Here is a 22,713-nt window from a genome sequence, read left to right on the forward strand (position 1 = left end):
TGTGCCCAGATATATTTGGTCCTTGTGGAGCTCCTATCCTTTCCCCATCAGACTAACTCCCCTTCTAATTGGATTATTTATTTTGTTGGAGTTTAATTTCTTGAGTTCTTTATATATTTTAGATATTAGTCCTCTGTCGGATGTAGGAATGGTAAAGGTCTTTTCCCAGTCTGTAGGCTGTCATTTTGTTCTGTTGACAGTGTCCTTTAAATATGAACCAGAATTGGATTTTGTCAAATGCTTTTTTGCCACCTAAAGAGATGATCATGTGTTTTTTTTCTCTTCAGTTTGTTTATATGGTGGATTACATCGATGGATTTCTGTATATTGATCCACCCCTGCATGCCTGGGATGAAGCTTACTTGGTCATAGTGGATGATATCTTTGATGTGCTCTTGGATTCAGTTTGTAAATATTTTATTGAGTATTTTTGTGTCAATATTCATGAGAGGTTGCTCTGAAGTCCTCTTTCTTTGTCGGTTCTTTGTGTGGTTTAGGTATCAAAGTGACTGGGACCTCATAGAATGAATTTGGTAATGTTTCTTCCATTTATATTTTTTGGAATTTGAAGAGTATTGGTATGAACTCTTCTTTTAAGTTCTGGTAGAATTCTGTGCTGAAACCATGTGACCCTGGGCTTGTTTTGGTTGGGAGAATTTTGATGACTGCCTATTTCCTTTGGAGATATGGGACAATTTCATTTATTTCCCTGACCTTCATTCAACTTAACAAGTGGAATCTATCAAAAAAATTGTTCATGTCACTTAGATTTTCAAATTTTGTGGCATATAGGCTTTTGAGGTAGGACCTAATTATTTCTTGGATTTCCTCAGTGTCTGTCCTCTCTTTTCATTTCTGATTTTGCTGACTTGGATAGTTTCTCTCTGCCATTTAGTTAGTTTGGCTAAGGGTTTGTCTATCATGTTGATTTTCTTAAAGAACCAGCTCTTGTTTTCATTGATTCTTTGAATTGTTTTCTTTGTTTCTAATTTATTGATTTCAGCTCTGAGTTTGATTATTTCCAGCCATCTACTCCTCTTGGGTGTGTCTGCTTTTTTTTTTCTAGGGTTTTCAGGTGTGCTGTTAGCTTGCTTTTATGGGGTTGTCTCCAATCTCTTTATGAAAGCACTTAGTGCTATTACATTTCTTCTTAGCACTTGCGTTGTGTTCCATAAGTTTGGTTTTGTTGTTCCTTTATTTTCATTAAATTTTAGGAAATCCTTAATTTCTTTCATTATTTCTTCCTTGACACAGATGTCGTTGAGTAGCAAGTTGTTCAGTTTCCATGTGTGTGTACAGGATTTTTGTTATTTCTGTCATTGTTGAGGTCCAGCTTTAGTCCATTTTGGTCTGATAGAATACAAAGGATTATTTCAGTCTTCTTGTATCTGTTGAGGCTTGCTTTGTCACTGACTATGTGGTCTATTTTGGAGAAGATTCTTTGAAGTACCAAGAAGAAGGTATATTCTTTTCTGTTTGGGTGGAAATTACTGTATATGGCTGTTAGGTCCATTTGATTCATGACATCTCTTAGTGTCATTATCTCTCAGTTTAGCTTTTGTTTTGTTGACCTCCCCTTTGATAAGAGTGGAGTGTTGAAGTCTCCCAGTATTAATATGTGGAGATGGATGTGTGGTTTAAGCTTTATTAATGTTTCTCTTACAAATGTGTTATTTTTTTTTTTTTAATTTGGGGCATAGATGTTCAGAATGTAGATGTCATCTTGATGGAATTTTCCTTTGATGAGTATGAAGTGACTTTCCTCATTTCTTTTGAATAATTTTGGTTGAAAGTCAATTTTATTAGATATTAGAATGGCTACTACAGCTTGCTTCTTGGGTCCATTTCCTTGGAAAACCTTCTCCCAGCCCTTTACTCTCAAGCAATGTTTATCTTTGTGGCTGAGATATGTTTTTTGTATGCAGTAGAATGTTGGATCTCGTTTATGCATCTATTCTGTTAACCTGTGTCTTTTTATTGGAGAATTGAGTCCATTGATGTTGAGAGATATGACCAGTGACTGTTAGGTTCTTTTATTTTTATGTTGTTTTTGTGTGCTTGTGTACTTTTAGTTTTGCTTAATGTAGTTGTCATTCTTGGGTTGGATTTTTCCTTCTAGTATCTTCCATAAGGGTAGATTTGTGCACAGGTATTGTTTAATTTTTTTTTTTTTCATGGAATATCTTGTTTTCTCCATCAATGATGACTGAGAGTTTTGCTGGGTATAGTAGCCTGGGCTGACATATATGTTCTCTTAGGGTGTGCATGACATCTGTCCAGGCCCTTTTGGCTTTCATAGTCTCTGTTGAGAAGTGAGATGTTATTCTGATGGGTTTTCCATTATAAGTCACTTGGCCTTTTTCTCTTGCAGATTTGAATATTTCTTCTTTATTCAGTACATTTAGTGTTTTGATTATTATGTGGTGGGAGGATTTTCTTTCCTGGTTTAATCTATTTCGTATTCTGTAAGCCTCTTGTATGTTTATAAGCATCTCTTTCTTTTAATTGGGAAAATTTTCTTCTATGATTTTGTTGAAAATACTTGCTTTTTTGGATGTTTTGTGTCAGGAATTTTTAGATTTAACATTTTCTTTGATGGATGCATCGAATTCTTCCATTGTATCTTCTACACCTGAGGTTCCTCTCTCCATCTCTTGTGTTCTGTTGGATATGTTTACCTCTGTAGTTCCTGTTTTCTTCCCTAAGTTCTCCCTCTCCAGGATTTCGTCAGTTTGTGATTTATTTAATGTTCCAATTTCCATCTTCAGATTCTGGAACTGTTTTGTTGATTTCCTTCCCACCTGTTTGTATTTTCCTGCCTTTCATTCAATTACTTCACCTGTTTGTTTGAACTTTCCTCTATTTCTTTAATTGATTTAATTATTTCCTCTCTAAAGGCCACAGTCTGTTTAATTGTATCTTCCTGTATTTCTTTACGGGTTTTTTTCCTCTATTATCATCATCATAAGCATAGATTTAAGGTCATTTTCTTGTGTGTTTCAGTTATGTTAGTGTATGCATGGCTGCTTGCCTTTGGATAAATGTGTTCTGGAGATGCCATAATGATTTGGCTTTTGTTGATTGTGTTTTTATGCTGGCATTTACCCATCTGGTTGTTTCTGGCATTGCTTTGTAGTTTCTGATGCCTGCTGGAGTCCTTGGGGGGGGGGAGGTGAAGGAGTGAGAAAAGCCCTGGGCCGGAAGCTGGATGTTTCCTCGGGAGCCTTCCTCAGATTGTTGGGCATGTTCTCTGACTGGTGGGTGGTTCTTAGGGAATTTCAATAGCTCTCCTTAGGTGTTTGATCATGTGGACTAACTGGACTCCTCAAGAGCCCAGGGATTTTCCTCACCATGGGAAGTCCCGGAGACAGCTTCCCTGCCACTAGCTTTCTTGCTCTGATATTAATGAGCTGTAGCTGCCCAGACATTGTGCTCAGACATTGTGTTTAGTCATCTTGCAGAACCAGTGAGCCTAGAGGTTTGGTCAGCCTCTCTAGGGAGATAAGCTGAGCTTTATTAGTGGCATCTAGGGCTGTTCCTATGGCTGCCAGGTGTCAGGAGGCCTGATGTTGGAGCTGTGTGCCCCAGTACCTAGAAGATATTTACTTGCCAGTGAGCATAGCATGCAGGTGTGTGGCTGGCTAGATGCTGGAGACTCTGAGCCTTCAGGAACTCAGGAACTTTTCCAGGGATTAGCTGGGTGATCTGAGGTCAGCCCCAATTGTGGCATTTCCTCTCACCTGGGACACACATGGTGTTTAGGGGCCCATAGTTAACTTGGTCTGTTGGTATCTGTAAAATTACTGTTGCCCTGATGATCAGACACAGTGTGTGATTGGCTTTGTCATCTTGTTTTAAAAGTTTTTTTTATTTTTTATTTTTTTTACTAGAAAATTTAACTAGTTTCTAGAAAATTTAGTAAAGTTGTAATTTCCATGTGAGCATTGTGGCTAAGCTGAGTTTTTGTTTTTTTAATCATACCTTATTTTATTTAATTATACACAGTATGTAATTGAACAACTTAATTTTATTCATGTATCTCAGCTCCACCAGTAGGTGTTTTTGCTGTATTCTTACATTTTCTTTTTCTGTTATACTATATATCTCTTTAAAGGAAAACAACAACAGGTTTGATACTTGTTAATGTAAAAAGACCCTTTTTCCTTTTTAAATATTAAGTTTTGTTGATGTGTATGTGCTTGGTCCTGTTTGAGTTTGTGTGTATTACATGTGTGTAGGAATCTGTGGTGGGCTAGGAAAGAGGACATTGGACCTCCTGGGACTAGAGTTACAGGCAGTTATGAGCTACCATATGGGTGCTAGGAACCAAAGATAGATTCTTCACAAGACAGCTAAGCACTCTTAACTGCTAAATCAATTACTGCAGCCCCATAACAACAAAAGACTTTGTTTAGGATTACTGTAATAAGTACCAACTCTCTTGCAATGGGAAAAAGAGCTTACATTTAATCATGGCTGTTAGCAAAGAAACCAAAATATTTATAACCTAGCAGACTGAGAGAACCACTGGATGGCAAACTACTGAGAGGAAACATGGAGAGAAGGGAAACCTTGCTTCACCAAACATGTTCTTGCCACAGGTAAGCAAGGTAATCAGATATTAAGCATAGGAAATGAAGCATTTGATCTAATATTGAGAGTGATGAGACACTGAAAATTGAAAACTCCTTCTAACTCTATTGAGCAGGATTTTTGCTCAAAGTTGCCAAGGCAGGTCTGGTGAGCATAGGATGGAGGTGGGGACTAGGGAGGAGGGCAATATCAAGATTCAGCTTAAAAAAGAGGCACATAAGAGACTGACTAAAGTTTGGTCAAAGGGAGAATCTTCATCATCTCTCAGATGAAAGGTAAATGGACTCATTAGAAACAAAAACATTCTGTACACAGAAAGTGAATCTAATTATTCATATTTAGACATTATTAGATGATGAATATGAATTTTATTTACTGCTTAGAACAGTTCTTCACTTCTTCTTGTACTCTAGAAGTTCCCTCTTCCTGGTCCAACTTTATATCCTAGTAACACCATAGATGACCTACAGATAATTACAGTGTCTTCCATTTGTCTGAGCTGCTCTCTGTGTGAGCAATTTTGGTATGATTTTTATCCTAAAAAAGGAATTCACCTCCTACCTCATACTGCTTCAGCTGATGTTGAAGACTTAAATACCCACATGGGTCTAATTGTAGTGGTAAGTTTGAACTTGAAACCTCCTTATGCTAGGAGCATACCTCAGAAGTGAGCCAAGATAATTGAATTGATGTGCTGCCATTACTATTCTTTAATTCCCTCGTTCACCATTCCTCTTAGTGGTTGAGTAAATGAGATGTAACTGTAACATTGATGGCAGAAGTCACCTGAAAGTCAGTGTCGTGCATTACTTCAATGCCCTTATACTTAGTGGTCCTTTGCAGATGTTCATGAGAGTTGCTTTCAGAACAATCATTATCCAGAAAAAATTCTTTTGGGCACAAGTTATGCATAGAATAGGTACTCTGACAACTAGTTGTCCTTGTTTAGTAAATAGTATTAGCCATCAACAGGGTCACTTTCTAGAGCAACTCTGCTAAAGGCCTATCTGAAGCAGGGAAAAGGAAATGATTTGGGTTTTAGAATACTAACCCTGTATAGAAATTACATCTAATTTTCTGCAAAGTTGCATTGGTATCTCAAAACCAGTATCTGCTTTTACTAATTTGGGAAAAATCTGTCAATCTCTTTTAACCTATTTTCATATTTACAAATTGTCTATGAGTATCTGTTGCTAGAGGAATACAGTGTGACAAACACAAAACAACCTGGTATTTAGCAATAAGCAATTACTGTGGATGCATATGTAGTCTGCCGTGGTCCCCTCTACAGATATGCTGATTTTGGCTACACTCGCTCAAATGTCTCAGGGTTGGCCCATCAGGATTCGTTTTGGCAGAATTGACTGGGACAACTAGGCCCTGCTCCATGTGTCTTGCTTCTATCATCTGGCTAGGCTGGGCATGCCCCCATGGTGATGGCAGAGGTGCAAGTGAGAAAGCCGAAACGTGTGAGGTCTCCTGGGGCTCAGGCTCAGAGCTGGCAGAAATGTTGTGATACTTAATCTTCATTGTCATCTTGACTAGATTTAGAATCACTATAGAAACACACCTCTGAGGAGAATGTTTATGAGGGCATTTTCAGACAGGTTTAGTTCAAAAGGAAAGACTCAACTTAAGTATGGACAACACCATTCCATAAGATGTTGCTATATCTTCTGCACCACAATTCACTAGGGCCAATATCAACCCTTCTTCCTTCCGGTTAAATTTTGTTTTATCACATCAAGAGACAAGTGGCTAATAAAAATGCAATGTCTACACTCTGTTGATCAAAGCAAGTCAGAAGGTCGGAGATCTACAGAGCTGGAATTTTTAGTGAGAGAATCTAAAGCCATAGAGTGTAGACTGTGGGCAAAAGGAAGGGTGCAAGACTAAAGCTACAATTTCAGAGTATCACAGATAGAGATAGAATGGTGCATGCTTTTTAAACTTGAGGCAATAACTAAATGAAATAAGCCTTTTAGCTGGGTCAGCACAATCCATCACTACATATTAAGCAGCCATTAAAGTTAGCTCATGTTTCTACTGTGGGTCCTGCCTAGGCATTAAGTGGGAAAGGTAGAGTTCATAATATGAAAGTTTTGGCACAGGCTTTGGCACCTTCTGCATGGAGATTACCTCTTTCTAATCTATTTTTTTCTTCTTCTTCTTATTTTTTTACACTTTATTCACTTGGTATCCCCCCATAACCCCCTCCCTCCTCCCCTCCCGATCCCACCCTCCCTCTCCTTTCTGCATGCATGCCACTCCCCAATTCCACTGATAGGGGAGGTTCTCCTCTCCTTTCTGATCTTAGTCTATCACATCTCATCAAAAGTGGCTGCATTGTCTTCCTCTGTGACCTGGTAAGGCTGCTCCCCCCCAGGGGGAGGTGATCAAAGAGCAGGCCAATCAGATTATGTCAGAGGCAGTCCCTGTTCCCATTACTAGGGAAGCCACTTGGACACTAATCTATTTCAGAGTGAGAGAAGTACAAAGAGTCTTGCCATTACTAGGCCTCCATGGATATCTGTGTAAGAGCCTTCATTTGGAATAAAAAAGACTCATTTTTATTTATGTGTATGTGTGTGTTTCTGGGTTAGTACTACACTCACATGCATGTGCACGCCTGTGGAGGCCAGGAAAGTGTATCAAATCTTGTAAAGCTGGAGTTACAAGTATTTGTCAGCGGGTACTGGGAACCCAACTGTGATCCTCTGCAAGAGCAGCAAGCACTCTTAACTGCTGGGCCATCCATTTCTCCATCCCTGAAATAAAGATCTTTTTAATGTCATTGGCTTGGCCATATCCCAGAACCTGCCCTATCATTTAATATTAGTTTGGCTCATAGGAGAATCTCAAGAAACTACTCAAGGAGCCAAATATAATTTTTATAACAGGTCCAGGTTTCACAACTCTCTATGGACCGAATCGTGTTGCAGTAAATATTCTCAGACCCCAGTGTTGACAACTCACTTATGCAATCTTTGGACATCCAGCAAAAGGAGTAATTTAGATAGCTCACTGGGAATTGTTTTGAAATAAGTGTGGACACTACTCTTAGCTTTAGCCTTGAGTGTGCTGCCATGATTATGACATGTTTGGCCCATGTTTCATATTTGTTGTCTACATCTTTGGATAGCATTCGACAGCGTTGCTTTTGCCACATTTTATTGGTCACCATCTGGGCAAGCAATTCATCATACCTATGCAGTGCAAAAGTCTGGTGCTGGAGATTCATTTACTACAAGAAAGTATTTGTGCCTTACTCAGATCTCAATATTGGAAATGGCCAAACATAGTTACTTGCTGGGGGAAAGGGTCACTACAGCTAAGGCCAAGAGCTGAGCCATTGTCATGACATAGTTAAGTTGTAAATATTATTCTGGTTTCTGATCCATTCCCTCTGAGAGAGGCGAAGTGGCAAACACGACATGATAAATTATAAGGCAGGAAAGAGCTTGTGTGTTCATATTCGGTGAAAAGGATATTTTTCCTGTTCCTAGCTAAGTCTTACAGATGGCTTTTGATGAAAGGACATGCTAAACTCTTATGCCACCAGGCTAACATGCTTTATAGCATTGCTTGGGCCCAAATAACGGGATGTTCTTTTTTCTTTTTCCAGCGTGTTTAATGGCTATGCTAGTTTGCTAATACCAACAATCTGATGTGATTTATTAGCTCACTTGGCTGCCAGAAACCGCAGCAGTTTCTGTCCTTAGATTTTTTTTTTTTTTTGGCTTAACCACTTGTTCTGCTTCCATTGTAGGTCCATTCTTTACTTATTTCAATGCCATTATTATATTTTATCAGAAGCTAATTCATACTCATTTATATAAATATTTATAGCCTAATGAATCAATGAATATGAAATATTTATGAATTCATTTAATGCCTGTGTTTCTAATAAAATGACAGTTGCCCTTTCCTGAGAATATGGCACCATTTTTGTTAACTACAAACATTAATAATGATGTCCATTCTCCTCTTTCTCCAATAAAGTGGTTTGAAGTAGAGGATCAATGTAGAAGTTTTACATCAATGAGAGAGAGAACACCATTCTCAGCCATTTTGTCAAATGTAATGTTGCTATCACCAATTTGAAACAGATGAGACTAACTCACCAAGCTATCTGTTTCTCAGTAAAGTTTGCATTTGGCTGCAGGATATAGCTATTCAGAGACATTTGCTGTGGACCTTCCCACTAATGTAAAGATGAAATTCATCCATTGATGAATCCTATAGGTGGATTCAGTTTTGAATCACTCAACTGGAATAGGTCTGTTTAAAAAATGACTTTGTATATAAAGGAATGTCATGTACTTTTTCCTCTTTTAAAGTTCTATAATATTAAATCTCTTGGTTATATTTGTCATGCACTATCTGTAAAAGAGCATGATATATATTTTTTATTTTTTATTAATTACACTGTATTCAATTTGTATCCCCCATAAGCCTCTCCCTCCTCCCCTCCCGATCCCACCCTCCCTCCCCTTTCTGCATGCATGTCCCTCCCCAAGTCCACTGATAGGGGAGGTTCTCCTCTCCTTTCTGATCTTAGTCTATCAGTTCTCATCAGGAGTGGCTGCATTGTCATCTTCTGTGGCCTGGAAAGGCTGCTTCCCCCTCAGGGGGAGGTCATCAAAGAGCAGGCCAATCAGGTTATGTCAGATATTTTTTCTAATAACAGATGATTATCATAGATTTGCATACACAAAAACATTTGATTCAATTTTAGTTCCTTGTTGGGTATCTATTAGAAGTATTTTTTTTTCATTTTTAACAAAATTACTCAGTATGATGATTTATATTATTTGTTCACAGGCTACACTAATCAAATCTAGCTTCTCATGTCCTAGTCCCTCCATGTTCCAGCCTCTAATAATTACTCTTATACTTTCACGTTGACTTATTATTACTTTTTAATGTTCTCATGTGGCATACCACTTCATCACCAGCATGTGTTAAACACTCGCCATTGTACCTGGGGTGAGATGACACTGTGGCTGTGATCCCCATTTCCCCAATGGCTAATAAAACTGAGCGTCTTTCTTTCATAAGCTGCTTGGCCATATGTATTCCTACTTTTGAGACATTCAGATAATTTGCCCATTTTATCATTGGGTTTCTTGAGGTTTGTTTTTCTTTTCTTTTCTTTTCTTTTTTTTGTACTTTATAAATTTAGGATAGTAATACTTGGTGAGAGGATTAGCTTACAGATATTTTCTTCTATCTACTAGGTTGGTTCTTCATTTAGTTCCTTTAGTAACACAGAGGCTTTCTACTTTGATGAATTCCAATTCTGTATTTTTGTTTTTGTTTCCTGTTCTTTGGGGATCATATTGAAAAAAAAAATTCACAGTCTATACTAATGTTTGGAACTGTTTTCTCTGTTTCCTTCTGTTAGTTTCTTGGATCTATTTTGAATTCTTTTTTTTTTTTTTTTGTACAAGGTGAGAGACAGGGATCTAATTCAACATTATACATACGAATATCCAGTTTTCCCAGTACCACTTTATTGAAGAGGAAAATGTATGTTTTTGGCCTTTTGTAGAGAATCAGTTGGCTGTAGATGCATGGGTTTATTTCTGGCATTCCCTGTTCTGTTCCACTGGCTTGTGTGTCTGTTCTCATGCCAATACCATGCTGTTTTGCTTATGCCTTTATAGTATGTCTCAAAATTAGATACTGTGATGCCTTCAGCTTTGTTCTTTTTTGCCCAAGATTGCTTGGGCTATTTGGGGTCTTCTGTGCTTCTATATAAATTTCAGGATGACTTTTGCTAGTTAAAAAAAAAATTACTGTATTTCCCCAGAAATTGCTTTGAATCTGTATATCATTTTGAGTAAAATGGACATTTTAACGATATTAATTATCCTTCTCATGAAAATAGAAGGTCATTCCAAGTTTTGGGTTCCTTTCTTTTCTTACACACAGCTCTATACTTTTCATTATAGAGGTCTTTTACTTCCTATGCTAATCTCGTCTTACGTATTGTAACTCTTAGCTATTGTAAATGGATTTGCTTTTATACTTCCTTTCTCATCAATTTTATTGGGATGTAATGTGCTAGTTGTTTTCTGCATTTATTTTTTATCTTGTAACATTACTGAACTTATCATTTTATAAGTCATTTAATGGAGATTTTAGTGGGTTCTTTTTTGTATAGGGGATAATATAAGTTATAAACAGGGATGCTTTTATTTCTTCCTTTCCTGTGTACATGCCTTCTATTTTTTGCTCTTGTTTAGTTCCTCCACTTAAAACTTCCAGTGGGGAGTTTAAAAAGCATGAAGTGATGAATATGTCTTTATAAGGATATGTTCCGTATCAGTATTACGTATGAACACAAGATATAAAACCATCATGTAAAAATCATATGTGATATATGAAATCATAAAAGTTACAGATAATTGAATTTTCTGGATACCCGTTGGCTTTCTTACATGTATCTATACTCTCATTTGATTTATGTCATGGCTCTTGTTCTCAACATTCCTAGATCTTGTTAGGGAGACTAAATAAATATAAATGGAAACACAATAATACAATATATACACTTGTATTGTTCTGATTATAGGCCTGATAGGAACTCCAGGAAGGGATTTAAACATCAAGGAGGGATTCATGGATGTGAGTAAGGATTTGAATTGGTTTTGTAGGATTTCTCTATAGCCAGAAGGAAAGACTAGAAGGGGAACTATAATCATTCATGAGGTGAACTGAATCCCCTGACCATAAAATACTGTTGACACATGAATTTAAATTTAATATGTACTATCACTATCTAGTTATATGAAAAAAATTTTTCCATGTCTGTATGTGGGGAGAAAAGGTGAGAAGAAGGAGAGAAAGGGGAGTGGGAAGGACATGATAGGAGAGTCTCATTTTTTTTTTCAAAATTTTCTTTTTTTGAGTATATATCTATTAGTTTATTTATTTTTTCTTTATTACAATTTATTCACTTTTATCAAGGTCATTTTTTAAAGATCAGGATAGAAGAATAGCATGGATATAGATACATGTATAATTTTCTATTGTCTGATATAGGATATTAGGACCCAAATTGTGGGGTGCAAAGAATGAGGAGAGTCTACTTTTAAATAGTCATAGTTGATGAAGAGAACTAACTACTGACACAGACCAACTAAATGAACTGTATTCTCAGTGTTGATTGAGAAAATCTGAAATAAATAGATGCTTTATCTGGAGAGCCCTTAACCTGAATGTTACAGATTTTATCGCAGCAATATTTTAGTTAATTCTTTTTTAAAATATATACATGTGGAATTTATTAAAATGTCTTATAGGAGGTGGTTCAGCTATTCCAACAATTACTATATGCCATGGAAAGTCTATGAATCTAGTTATTGTTCAGTCCATGAGGCTGGATATTTTAGTTTGTTGTTATTTATTTACTTACAAATTATTCATTATATATCTCGATTGTATCCCCCTCCCTCAACTCCTCTTATTCTCACCCTCCCTCCCTCCCTCTTCCCACTTATCCTCTTCCCCGAGTTCACTGAAAGAGGGAGTTCTCCTCTGCCATCTTCCCATAGCTTATCAAGTCTCATCAGCACTGCCTGGATCCTTTTTCTCTGTGGCCTGGTAAGGCTGCATCGCTGGGGGCAAGTAATCAAAGAGCAGGCAACCAACTTCATGACAGAGGCTGGCCCTGCTCCCTATACTCAGGAACCCATGTGGAGACTGAGCTGCCAATGGGCTACATCTGAGCAGGAGATCTAGGTCCTCTCCATGTCTAGTCCTTGGTTGGTACATCAGTCTCTGCAGGAGCCCCTGGGCTCAGGTGTTTTAGCTTTGTTGGTCTCCTGGTGGGGCTCCTGTCCCCTCCCTGTCCTTCTATCCCCACCTTTTCCCAAAAGACTCCCTGAGCTCTGCCCAATGTTTGGCTGTGAATCTCAACATCTGCTTTGATCCCTTGGATGAATCCTTTCAGATGACCCTCTATAAATAGACTCCCATCCTGTTCCCTCTCTTTCACTGCTTCTGGTGTCTATCCTGTTTGCTATTCTGAATGAGATTTAAGCATCTTGCCCAGGGTCCTCTTTGTTGTTTAGCTTCTTTAGATATGAAGATTTTAGTATGGCTACCCTTTATTAAATGCTTATGTCTGCTTATAAATGAGTGATACCATGACCATCTTTCTGTTTCTGGGTTCCCTTACTCAGGATGATCTTTTCTAGTCCCATCCACTTGCCTGCAGAATTTTATGATTTATTTGTTTTTAATAGCTTAGTAGTATTCCATTGTGTGAATATGCCACAATTTTTGTATCCATCCCTCCATTGAGGTACATTTAGGTTGTTTCCAGATTCTGGCTATTACAAATAAAACTGCTGTGAACATTTCTTTCACCTGTTTGATTGTATTTTTTTTCCTACCTTTCCTTCAATTCCTTCACTGGTTTGTTCGAACTTTCCTCTATTTCTTTCAGTGATTTAATTATGTCCTCTCTGAAAAGGCCACAAACTGTTTGGCTGTATCTTCCTGTATTTCTTTACAGATGATCATAATCTGTTTGACTTTATCTTCCTCAGTTTCTTTACCCATTTTATTTGTTTCCTCCATTGTCATCCTCATAAGCAAAGATTTAAGGTCATTTTCTTGAATTTCACTTCCAGGGCTACTTGTCTCTGGATAACTGGGTTCTGGAGATGCCATATTGCTTTGGAATTTGTTGGTTGTGCTTTTACACTGGCCTCTATCCATCTGCTTATTTTAGGAGTTGGCTGTTAGTTTCTGGTGCCTGCTGGGGTTCTGGGGTGGGGAGAATCTCCTTGGAAGGAAGATAGATGTTCCTGAAAGATCCCTCCTCAGCTTTTTGAGTATGGTCACCAAATGACCGGTGCTTCTCAGGGAATTGCCACAGCTCACCTTAGGTGTATGGCCCTGTGGGGTAACTGGGCTCCTTGGGAGTCCAGGGGCTCTCCTCTCACCAGAAGTCCAAGAGACAGCTGCCCTGCCACTGGCTTTCTTGCTCTGAATTTAGTGAGCTGCTGCTGCTCCTACACTGTTTTTGCTGGGTGCAGCCCTCTTGAAGAACTAGGGAACCCTGCGATTTGGTTGGTTTCACTAGGGAGACAGGTTGAGCTTTGGAGCAGCGTCTGGGGCTGATCCAGGCTTCTGTAGGCCTGAAGTTGGGGTTTGTGCCTCGGTACCCAAGAGGTAATCAGTGACTGGTGAGCACAACACACAGGCATGTAGCTGGAGACTAGAGCCCTAGAGCCTGCGAGAACCGAGGAACTTTTTCGGGAATTAGCTGGGTGCGTGCCCTGAGATTGGACCTGATGTTTCCCTAACTGTGGGGATTCCTTATGACACGGAGACATAGTCTGTAATGTTTTGAAGTTTACAGGTCAGTCTGGGATGGTGAGTAGAGTGCACAGGAACTGAACACCTGCAGGGAACTTGGGAACAATTCTGGAGTGTAGCTGGGTGCTGTAAGATTGGACCCAATTGCGTTCCTCATGGTGGGTTTTCCTCTCACCTGGGGAACACAATCGTTGGTGTTTTGAGGCCCACAGTTTGGTCTGTTGGTCATTGTTGCCCTGCTGATCAGACACAGTGTGCTCTCAGCACAGCCATTTCGGATCCCAGTTAATTTTTGTATGTTACATTTTGGTCTTTGACTCTAAATAAACATTTTGTGTGGATGACTTAACCTGATGACTCCTACTTTAAGTGATTTCCATTAATGCTATATGATGGCTTTTGGGGCACTAGGTCAAGGTTTGGTGATGAAATATTTATTTTCCCCCCCTTGTTTAAAAATTACATCAGGCCTTTTTTTTTTTTTTTTTTTTGTCTCTGGGAGTACAATATGACTAAAGGCAATGTTATTGTGTGATTCTGTAGACTAGTTCAAAGATAAATATCAAAATAGTTCTGTGATTTATCTTCCTGATTCCAACATAGTAAAATCATTATCTTATTTGCATCAGAATGCCAGCCAATGACATTAATCACCTTTAAAGATTTCTTTTGTTCTGGAAGTTTGTTGTCTGTTAGGGAAGTTCAGTACTATGTCAGAGAAAATAAATCCAGAGAGAGAGACAGAGAGACAGAGAGACAGAGAGGGAGAGAGGTTCTCAAGGGCAAAGAAGGACCAAGTGTGGCAAGAAGTTAAGTGATTTACTTACATTTTGACATAGATTAAAGCCACAAAGACAATGAGTTATTAAAGTATTTATTTAGGAAAGACAGAGGTGGAAGGGGGAGAAGGAATGCTACATATGAGTAAACTATTAGTCATTCTTCATTCAGATGATGAGCTGAAATCCATTTGCCTCAGTGTTTGTCCACTTAGAATGCTATTCTGCAGGTTGCAGACAAAGAACGTGAAGAAAAAAAAAACTATGGAAAATTTTATTCTTAAGCCTTTAATACATTTGATAGGTGTTATAATGCCTAGGAATGGCCATAGCAGCTCCTATGAAACCGAGCTGCTAAATCTGATTTTATTAAATAGTGTATACTTCATTAAAACGACACTGAAGACAATGGAGCTAAAATGACCTCAAGATTCATTGTAGAAATCTTAAAATATTAAAATAAACAACGACAACAAAAGTACAAAACCAAACCAACCAAACAAAAAACTAATTGCCAAAGAGATTTTTTGACTTGAGCAGTGCTAATTTTGTGTCATTTGATTGATTAAAATGAAATGAAATATTAGTTCATATGCCTCTTACTCCAAGTAAATATTTCCTTGGGGGTGGTCAGCTCTTTATTTAGTTGTTAGATACTTCATATTGTTGCTACACACTGGCCAGAGTATTGACAGGAAATCTTCTATTTTTCTCCTTTGCTTGTTACATGAAAACCCTTTCTTCCTAGCGTGCTCATACTGCCAGGATGTATATAGCCATGTGTGAAGGGATAGGAATTTTTTTTTTTTTTTGTAAAAGAGAAACCATTGTTTTACATCTCAATCTGATTTCACAGAGAAAAGATGTGATTGTATACCCCCTAATCTGGAGATTCTTATGACATTTTATTGTTTCTTTTTCTCATAATCTTACTTCGTATCTAAGGTGAATCTTTTTGTATAGTCTTTTGATTTTATCTCCCACTCAGTCCTCTCTGAAATCTTTTATGGCTTTTTGCATAGTTTCAGCCTTTGCTTCTCAGTGTGTCCATTGGTACTGGAACATAGAGAGCTCACATACCCAGCAGCAGCAATGCCAACAAAATCATCACTATGAAACATTGCATAGTCCCTAGCCTCAGACACCTCGGTTAGCCCTATCTTCACTGGATTCCTTCCTTCCTTCCTTCCTTCCTTCCTTCCTTCCTTCCTTCCTTCCTTCCTTCCTTCCTTCCTTTCCTCCCTCCTCCCTCCCTCCCTCCTTCCCTTCCTTTCTTCCTTCCTTCCTTTCTTTCCTCCTATACTGAATTATACAAATTGGCTGTCTAGATGTCCATGCACTCCTCATCAAACTTTGGTCCAGCTTTCTCTCTCTCCTAGTATTTTCATCTTAGAGAAGGCCAGCACTATACACTGCATTGTCCCTGCTTGCAACCTGAAAACTACCCATCTTCCCGATTTTCTCACCTTTCCACGTGCCATTAATCATCTAGTTCCATTTCTTTGGTTCTAAATATGTCAGATCTACTCATGTCTTTCCATCCTTGGTATCCCTCCCTGGTTTGGAAATATGGCTTTGTTCTTTCTGCCTGCAGGTGATAGGCTAGATTGATGAGCTTATCAAGATTTAGGGGTGCTAATTACTGTATTAGCAAAAAATGTGGTCTCTGGGAGGCTCTGTGACATTTCTGTACCCCTCTTGTTGAACTTCCTGTTAGAAATGGTCACTTCTGCATCTGTCTATTAGTTACTTTTTGCTTCCTTGGTATTTTCCTTTGATTCATGGAGAGAAAATCTTTGTGACTTTTAGAAGCTTTGTGCTCAGAGTTGTCATCTAGGCTCTGTGGTCAAGGCCTTTCTCTGGCCTTTACTAGCTCTGAGTTTACATAGGTCATCAACTTCTAACTTCCTTGTTTATAAAATGGCTTCCTGGAACATTCATTAAGTTTAACCCTGTCTATACATAGGACTCACCTGTGGAGCTTTTAAACTCCCATTGCTCAGATTGAATCTTAGACCAATGATACTAGTGTCCTGATGCCTTGCCTCCAAAATTACTTATTTATTAATTTTGTAATCACTTTTTTTTTGGTCAGGACTTTTAAAGCCCCACCCAAAAGATTCCAATATTTATGTGAAGTTGGGAACTATGACTTAATGATTTCAAAGAGACTTTTGTTCTGTCATTTCGTGTGCTTGTCATGCTTGGATCCCAACTTGAGCTTTCTTTTTCTTCAGTGTTTTTACTAAGTTGAGAAGAAATAGCTGTGAAGCTCCCCCTTTTCCATCTGCTGTTTGTTCTTATTTACATACGATGGAACCCAGCCCACTGATTTACAGCTCTGGTTCCCTTACAACTGTTATTGAACTGAAAACATAGCTGAGAACTTATTAAACAGAGAGAAATTATTTTGAGTGAGTTTTATGCTGACAATTTGTAGAACAAAGAGGATGTTTAGAAAGAACCTTAACAATGAGTTTATAGTTCCATAATCTCAAAAGTAAATATAATCGTGGGACTAGACTCCAGGGTCTGTTCTTTATTGGATATCCCATTAAAGAAGCCAAAGCATTTGTGCAGGTGAATGGGCTGATGATGCATATACCTATACATAGCAGGGTCTCATTGCGCTCAGACCCCTGCATCAATGTTTCTCTTCCCTCAGTCATTCCAACCTTGCTATGGCCCAGCAGAGATTGTCATCAAAGCAAATATGCCCTCAACATGGATGTGATCTCATTTTCCTCCCTTCCCCCATTTATTTATTTAATCTCTTTACAGCCTGATCCCAGTCCCCTCCCTTCTCTTTTCCCAGTAACACCCTCATATCGCACTCCCCCCCTTCTTCTCAGAGAAGGGGTGGCCCCCAAGGGGTACCAACCCTCTCTGGCACATCAAGTTGCTGCAGATCTAAACACATCCTCTCCCACTGAGTCCAGACAAGGCAGCCCAGCTAGGGGAAAGGGATCCAAAGGCAAACAACAGAGTCAGAGACAGCCCCTGCTCCCATTGTTAGGAGACCTGCACAATATACCAAGCTGCACATCTGCTACATATGTGTAGGAGGTCTAGGTTCACCTCATGCATGCCCTTTGGTTGGTGGTGCACTCTCTGTGAGTCCCCATGGGCCCAGGTTAGACTCTGTAGGTCTTCCTGTGGTGTCCTTGATACCTCAGGCTCCCTCAGTCCTCTCTGTCTCTTTCACAAAACTCCTTGAGCTCTTCCTATTGTTTGCTTGGGGAACTCTGGATTTGTTTCTAACAGATGCTGGATGAGGCCCTATCAGAAGAAAGTTATTCTGGGCTCCTGTCTGAAAGCATCATTAATAGTGTTAGGGGCTGGTTCTCTCCCATGTGGTGGGTCTTAAGTTGGGCCAGTCATTGGTTGGCCATTCTCTTGATCTCTGCTCCATCTTTATCGCTAAACTTCTTGGAGGCATGGCAAAATTTGGGTCAAAGATTTTGTAGGTGGATAGTTCGCTCCCTTCCTCCACTGGAAGTCCCACCTGGCTACCGGAGGTGGTGACTTCAAGCTCCATATCCCATCATGAACTCCTAGGAGCCTCCCCTGTCCCAAGATGCCCACCCCTACCAAATTCCATTCTCTCTTTCAGTTGCCCCCATCTCCATTCTCCTCGCACCTGATCCCTGTCCCCTTTACCCTCCCCACTCCCTCTCCTATCCAGTTCCCTCCCTCCATCTATTTCATATGTCTATTATATTTCCTCTTCGAAGTGAGATTCAAGCCTCCTCCCTTGGGCCCTCCTTGGCTTCTTTGGGTCTGTGGATTGTAGTGTTGTTATCTGTACTTTATGGCTAATATCCACTTATAAGTGAATACATATCATTCATGTCTTAAGCCTTTCAGAAAACTTCCTTTCTATAGATGCTGCTTTGTACTCAGTATTCTGTACCTGAAATAAGACTTTGCTGGGCTGTAAGGGAGGAGAGAGAACAGTAGAAAGGTAATAGGTGATGGCTAAGCATGTGGTATTACAACTGGCACTGAGTTTAGAGAGATTGGGGGTCTTAACATAAATCTGATCCATGTTGGCATGATGTCCTTTGTGGTGTTGTATTGCTTTGCCTCTCTCTCTCTCTCTCTCTCTCTCTCTCTCTCTCTCTCTTTCCTTTTAGTTATTTTTTTTGGAACAGGGTTTTTCTGCGTAGACTTGGTTGTCCTGGACTCACTTTATAGACCAGGCTGGCCTCAGACTTACAGAGATCCACCTTCCTCTGACGCCCTGAGTGCTGGGATTACAGGCATGTACAACCATGCCCAGCTTGATTCTCTTTTTAAAAATACCTCTTTCAGTTGTTGCTCTCTTTCTTGGCAATGCCTATCTGAAATACACAGTCTGTGTTTTTGCTTGGTACTCTCAGGTTCTGATAAAACACTCTCTGCCTCTGTCTCTCTCTGTGTCTGTCTTTCTCTGTCTCTCTATCTCTGTCTCTGTCTCTCTCTCTCTCTCTCTCTCTCTCTGTGTGTGTGTGTGTGTGTATGTGTATGTTACTGAGGATAGGACCCAGAACCTTGCACTTGTTAGGCATACACTTTACCATTGAATTACATTATTACTTTATTAAACTATTGAAATTGGTTGTTACCTTGATGATGATGGAGCTACTTAGTAGCTACATATAGGTAAGTGATTGCTTAGTGATAGCTCCTGGAGAATTTCCCACCACCACCTTGCATAATCTGTTCATAGATGCTCCCCCCCCAAAAAAAATCAAAGCATGGAATTGAATTGAAACAACCTTTCATTTCTCATTTTGAATTTTGAAATAGTTTTTTTTTTTTTTTTCCCAACCTGTTCAGATTGAGGAAACCTTGTCTGAAGTTTCTTGCTTTGACACTGCATTTTTGGGTATTTTCTTATAGATGGAGGAATTGATTGAGGGTGTTCGCTGGGCCTTTATTGACATGCTGGAGAAAGAAAATGAATGGATGGATGCAGGAACAAAAAGGAAAGCCCAAGAAAAGGTAAGGATTTCTTTTGTTGGGTTTTCTTTTGATGGGATTTTTTTTTCTTTTAATGGATTTTTATGCTTGACATTGACTGTACAGTTGATTTTTTTTATTGACTGAGCTGTTGGCTCCAAATGACCCCAGAAGTAGGTGTGTGCTTTTTGATGAACACATAGATTTCATCACCAGGAGGTAATAGAAAATAAGATCTGACTTGTTCTTTCTCTAACTGCATTTTCAAATGCTATGTAATTCAGCCTTTGCTTCACTTCTAATTGCTGTCTGTAAAAGCCACATGGCTTACTGCCTAGTGAATTTTGCTATAAACCATCATTGGAAATGGCAGAATGTAGAGCAGTGGGGAGCCGTGGGAAGCAGCTGGCAGAAGAGCCCTCAAGTTGCAAAGAAGAAAAACCCATATTGCCCATCTGTCTTCTCCATTTGTGCATGATGTGTGCAAATGTCCTGAGGTGAATCTTTTCCTGTAGTAAAGCAAATCTACTTCCTAACCCATCATGTTCCCCACAAATAGCCCAAAGAGCGTCCTTATAAGGTATACATGAATGATAGTAATAGTACTTGCAGAGTAATAGAAAAATATTTCCTGACACAAGTGGATACTTGTGAAGCTTGGTAAAAATTCTCTGATGTTATGCAACAACATAAAGGAATAAACAGAGAAATTCTGAACAACTATATTGTTTACAAATAAGGAAGGAGTCCATTTTGAAATGGAGATATCACTGGAGCTTGAACTCAAATGGGCAGGGCCGGAGCTCTTGGATGCCACTCTGTAACTGAGAGGCTCTGAAATTGGTAGCCTTTCTTTGTAGAGGGGTTTTGAAACTTGCCTGATGATATCAGTCACCAGTGGGCCATGGACATGCAAGAACGTGCTGGACACCTCACCAGCAATGACTGCCCTAGCATATGAGGGTGGAGGTCCATTCATTTGTGATTTTAGCTCCACCCTTCTCTTAGTATTATCATGAGATAAGCTGCTTCAAGTCATTCTTTGCACCAGTATTTTTGCATTATGGTCAAGAAAGAAAGAGGTTGTCACTGTAAGGATACTTAGACTTGTTGAAATGGAACTTCTGCTAAGTCCCATATCTTCTGGCAAAAAAGTTTCTAGGACTTTTCCTACTCTCAAGCTGGAGAGGGCTTGCCATAGATGTTTTAGTTAATAGAAATGAAAAAGCAGATTGGTATTTACAATGAAAAAAGACCTTGAACAGTATTGGTGGTGAAAGATGACAATGAACATTCAAAAGGACATTTTTAATTCTTTTTTATTCCTTCAAGACTTGTCAAAGCTGTTTTAAGTAATGTATGGCATAGGCTGGAAGAGGCAGGAACACATGGGCTGTTGGTGAGGGCACTCTCCATATGGAGATGGGATGCTTGGTACAAATACTACATTGTTGTTTCTTGAGGGCTAAGTTTATTGCAAAGCAATCTTGTGATATGTGGGGCAGGACATGCCTTGTACTGAACAGTTGGATGCTCAGCGTATTAGATGCTTTTTGTTGTAGCCTGGGGTTCTAAACTATCAATTTTTTGTGAACAGAGAAGGAGAGAGATGGAAGGAGGGAGGGAGGAGAGAAAGGGAGAGAGAGAGAATGTGAATGAGTGAGTTATGGATATTTGGGAGCCTGTAGTCAGCTTTTCAGAAACGGAAATTAAGATCAGTTCAGCATACTTGTTGGCATTCAATTAGGAAAAGGCTGCCTTGTACCTGGGTCTTCTAAGCAAGTGGTCCATGAGCTCTTCTTGAAGAAAACTATTCTCAGTCCTTCTAATATTAGGCATGTTCCGGTTGGCCCTCTGGGTTGGTTACCAGTCTTTTATTTTATCTCAACCAGAACTGTCACTTTTTTTTTCTTCTCAAAGTATTCTTTGAACACTCTGCTTTCTTTGAGCTTAGTTCAATCTGCCAGGAACTCCAGTAGCAGCTTGACAGGCAGAAACATCAAAGGAAATCATCCTTCTGGGTTTCATTAGGTTCCCCGAGGAGATCTTGTATCTCAAGGTTCAGAGAAGTTCCAGTAATGCAAGACAAGAAATGAGGTTTTATCCAAGGATCTCCAGCAGTTCTACCAGTCACTACCAGCCATGAACCCCAGAACAAGTAGATTTTTCTTGCCTTAACTTGAATTAGCTTGCGATTCTAAACTGACCTGTAGGTGGAGCTCACGGCACTAACAAAGAAGACAAGCTGCAGGATTTTGTGCTGCTTTTTCACTCTGGGACTGTTTAGAAAAAAATATACACACCACCCCCCTTTCCTTCTGCTTTCCTCAGTTTGATTGCCTTTTTAATAGTCAACAAGAAAGAGGAGACTCTGTCTAATAATTCCTTGAGTCTTAGATGGAAATCTCTGACTATTTCAGTGCTTTGTCTTTCTGATATGGAGTAGCCCCTGCATTAAGAGAGGATTTGCCTGCATTTGAAGTGGAGGTGAATAATTCGCCTTTTCTTCCTGGTATGACTTGGCACTGTTCTTTGGGCACGTGCTGTATGCACTATATCACCCAGGTGGAAGATTTGTCATCAATAATAGTGCCCACACTGTGCTGATGCTGAGTCACTTGGCTACCCACTGGGAAAGCTGAAAAAAAAATGTTCTGATTTGTGAGGGGCCTAAAGCTTTTCTTTCTCTCACCGTGAAGCTCCGGGCTGCAGCTAATTAAAGCACCACCTAAGATGTGTTGACCTCAGCTCTCCTTTGTGACCAACCTCCCAAACTGAGTGGTAGGGAGACTTAGATACTTGCAGGGGTCTGAGGGCCTTAGCTTTTGTGGCAGTGACCCTGTCTCAAAATGGAGGTGTGAGGATGGGCTTTGTTGTTCTCTTTGCTAGGGGTGATCACTGAAAAAGATAAATGAGGATGTCTCTGCTTCCTTGAAGGGTAAATTTGTTATCTCTGGCTCCTTGCCTTTTCCCGCTCTTCTCTGGAGAGAGGTCATTGGTGCTTTTGTGTTTTGAAACTCACCGTGTTGATTTCAAGTGGAAATTTAATATTGGGAAATAA

General features: G+C 39.3%; 1 protein-coding gene across 1 annotated transcript in view; it reads left to right on the forward strand.

The window, feature by feature from the left end:
• Positions 1 to 22,713, forward strand: part of Phex (phosphate regulating endopeptidase X-linked) — a 231,668-nt gene that overhangs the window by 89,006 nt on the left and 119,949 nt on the right. Inside the window, exon 12 of the mRNA XM_060374873.1 lies at positions 19,593 to 19,694. Within this exon, the coding sequence (XP_060230856.1) occupies positions 19,593 to 19,694 (102 nt within the window). The remainder of the gene's footprint in view (positions 1 to 19,592; positions 19,695 to 22,713) is intronic.

The sequence above is a fragment of the Meriones unguiculatus genome, chromosome X, assembly GCF_030254825.1.
Source record: "Meriones unguiculatus strain TT.TT164.6M chromosome X, Bangor_MerUng_6.1, whole genome shotgun sequence".
Taxonomy (NCBI): Eukaryota; Metazoa; Chordata; class Mammalia; order Rodentia; family Muridae; genus Meriones; species Meriones unguiculatus.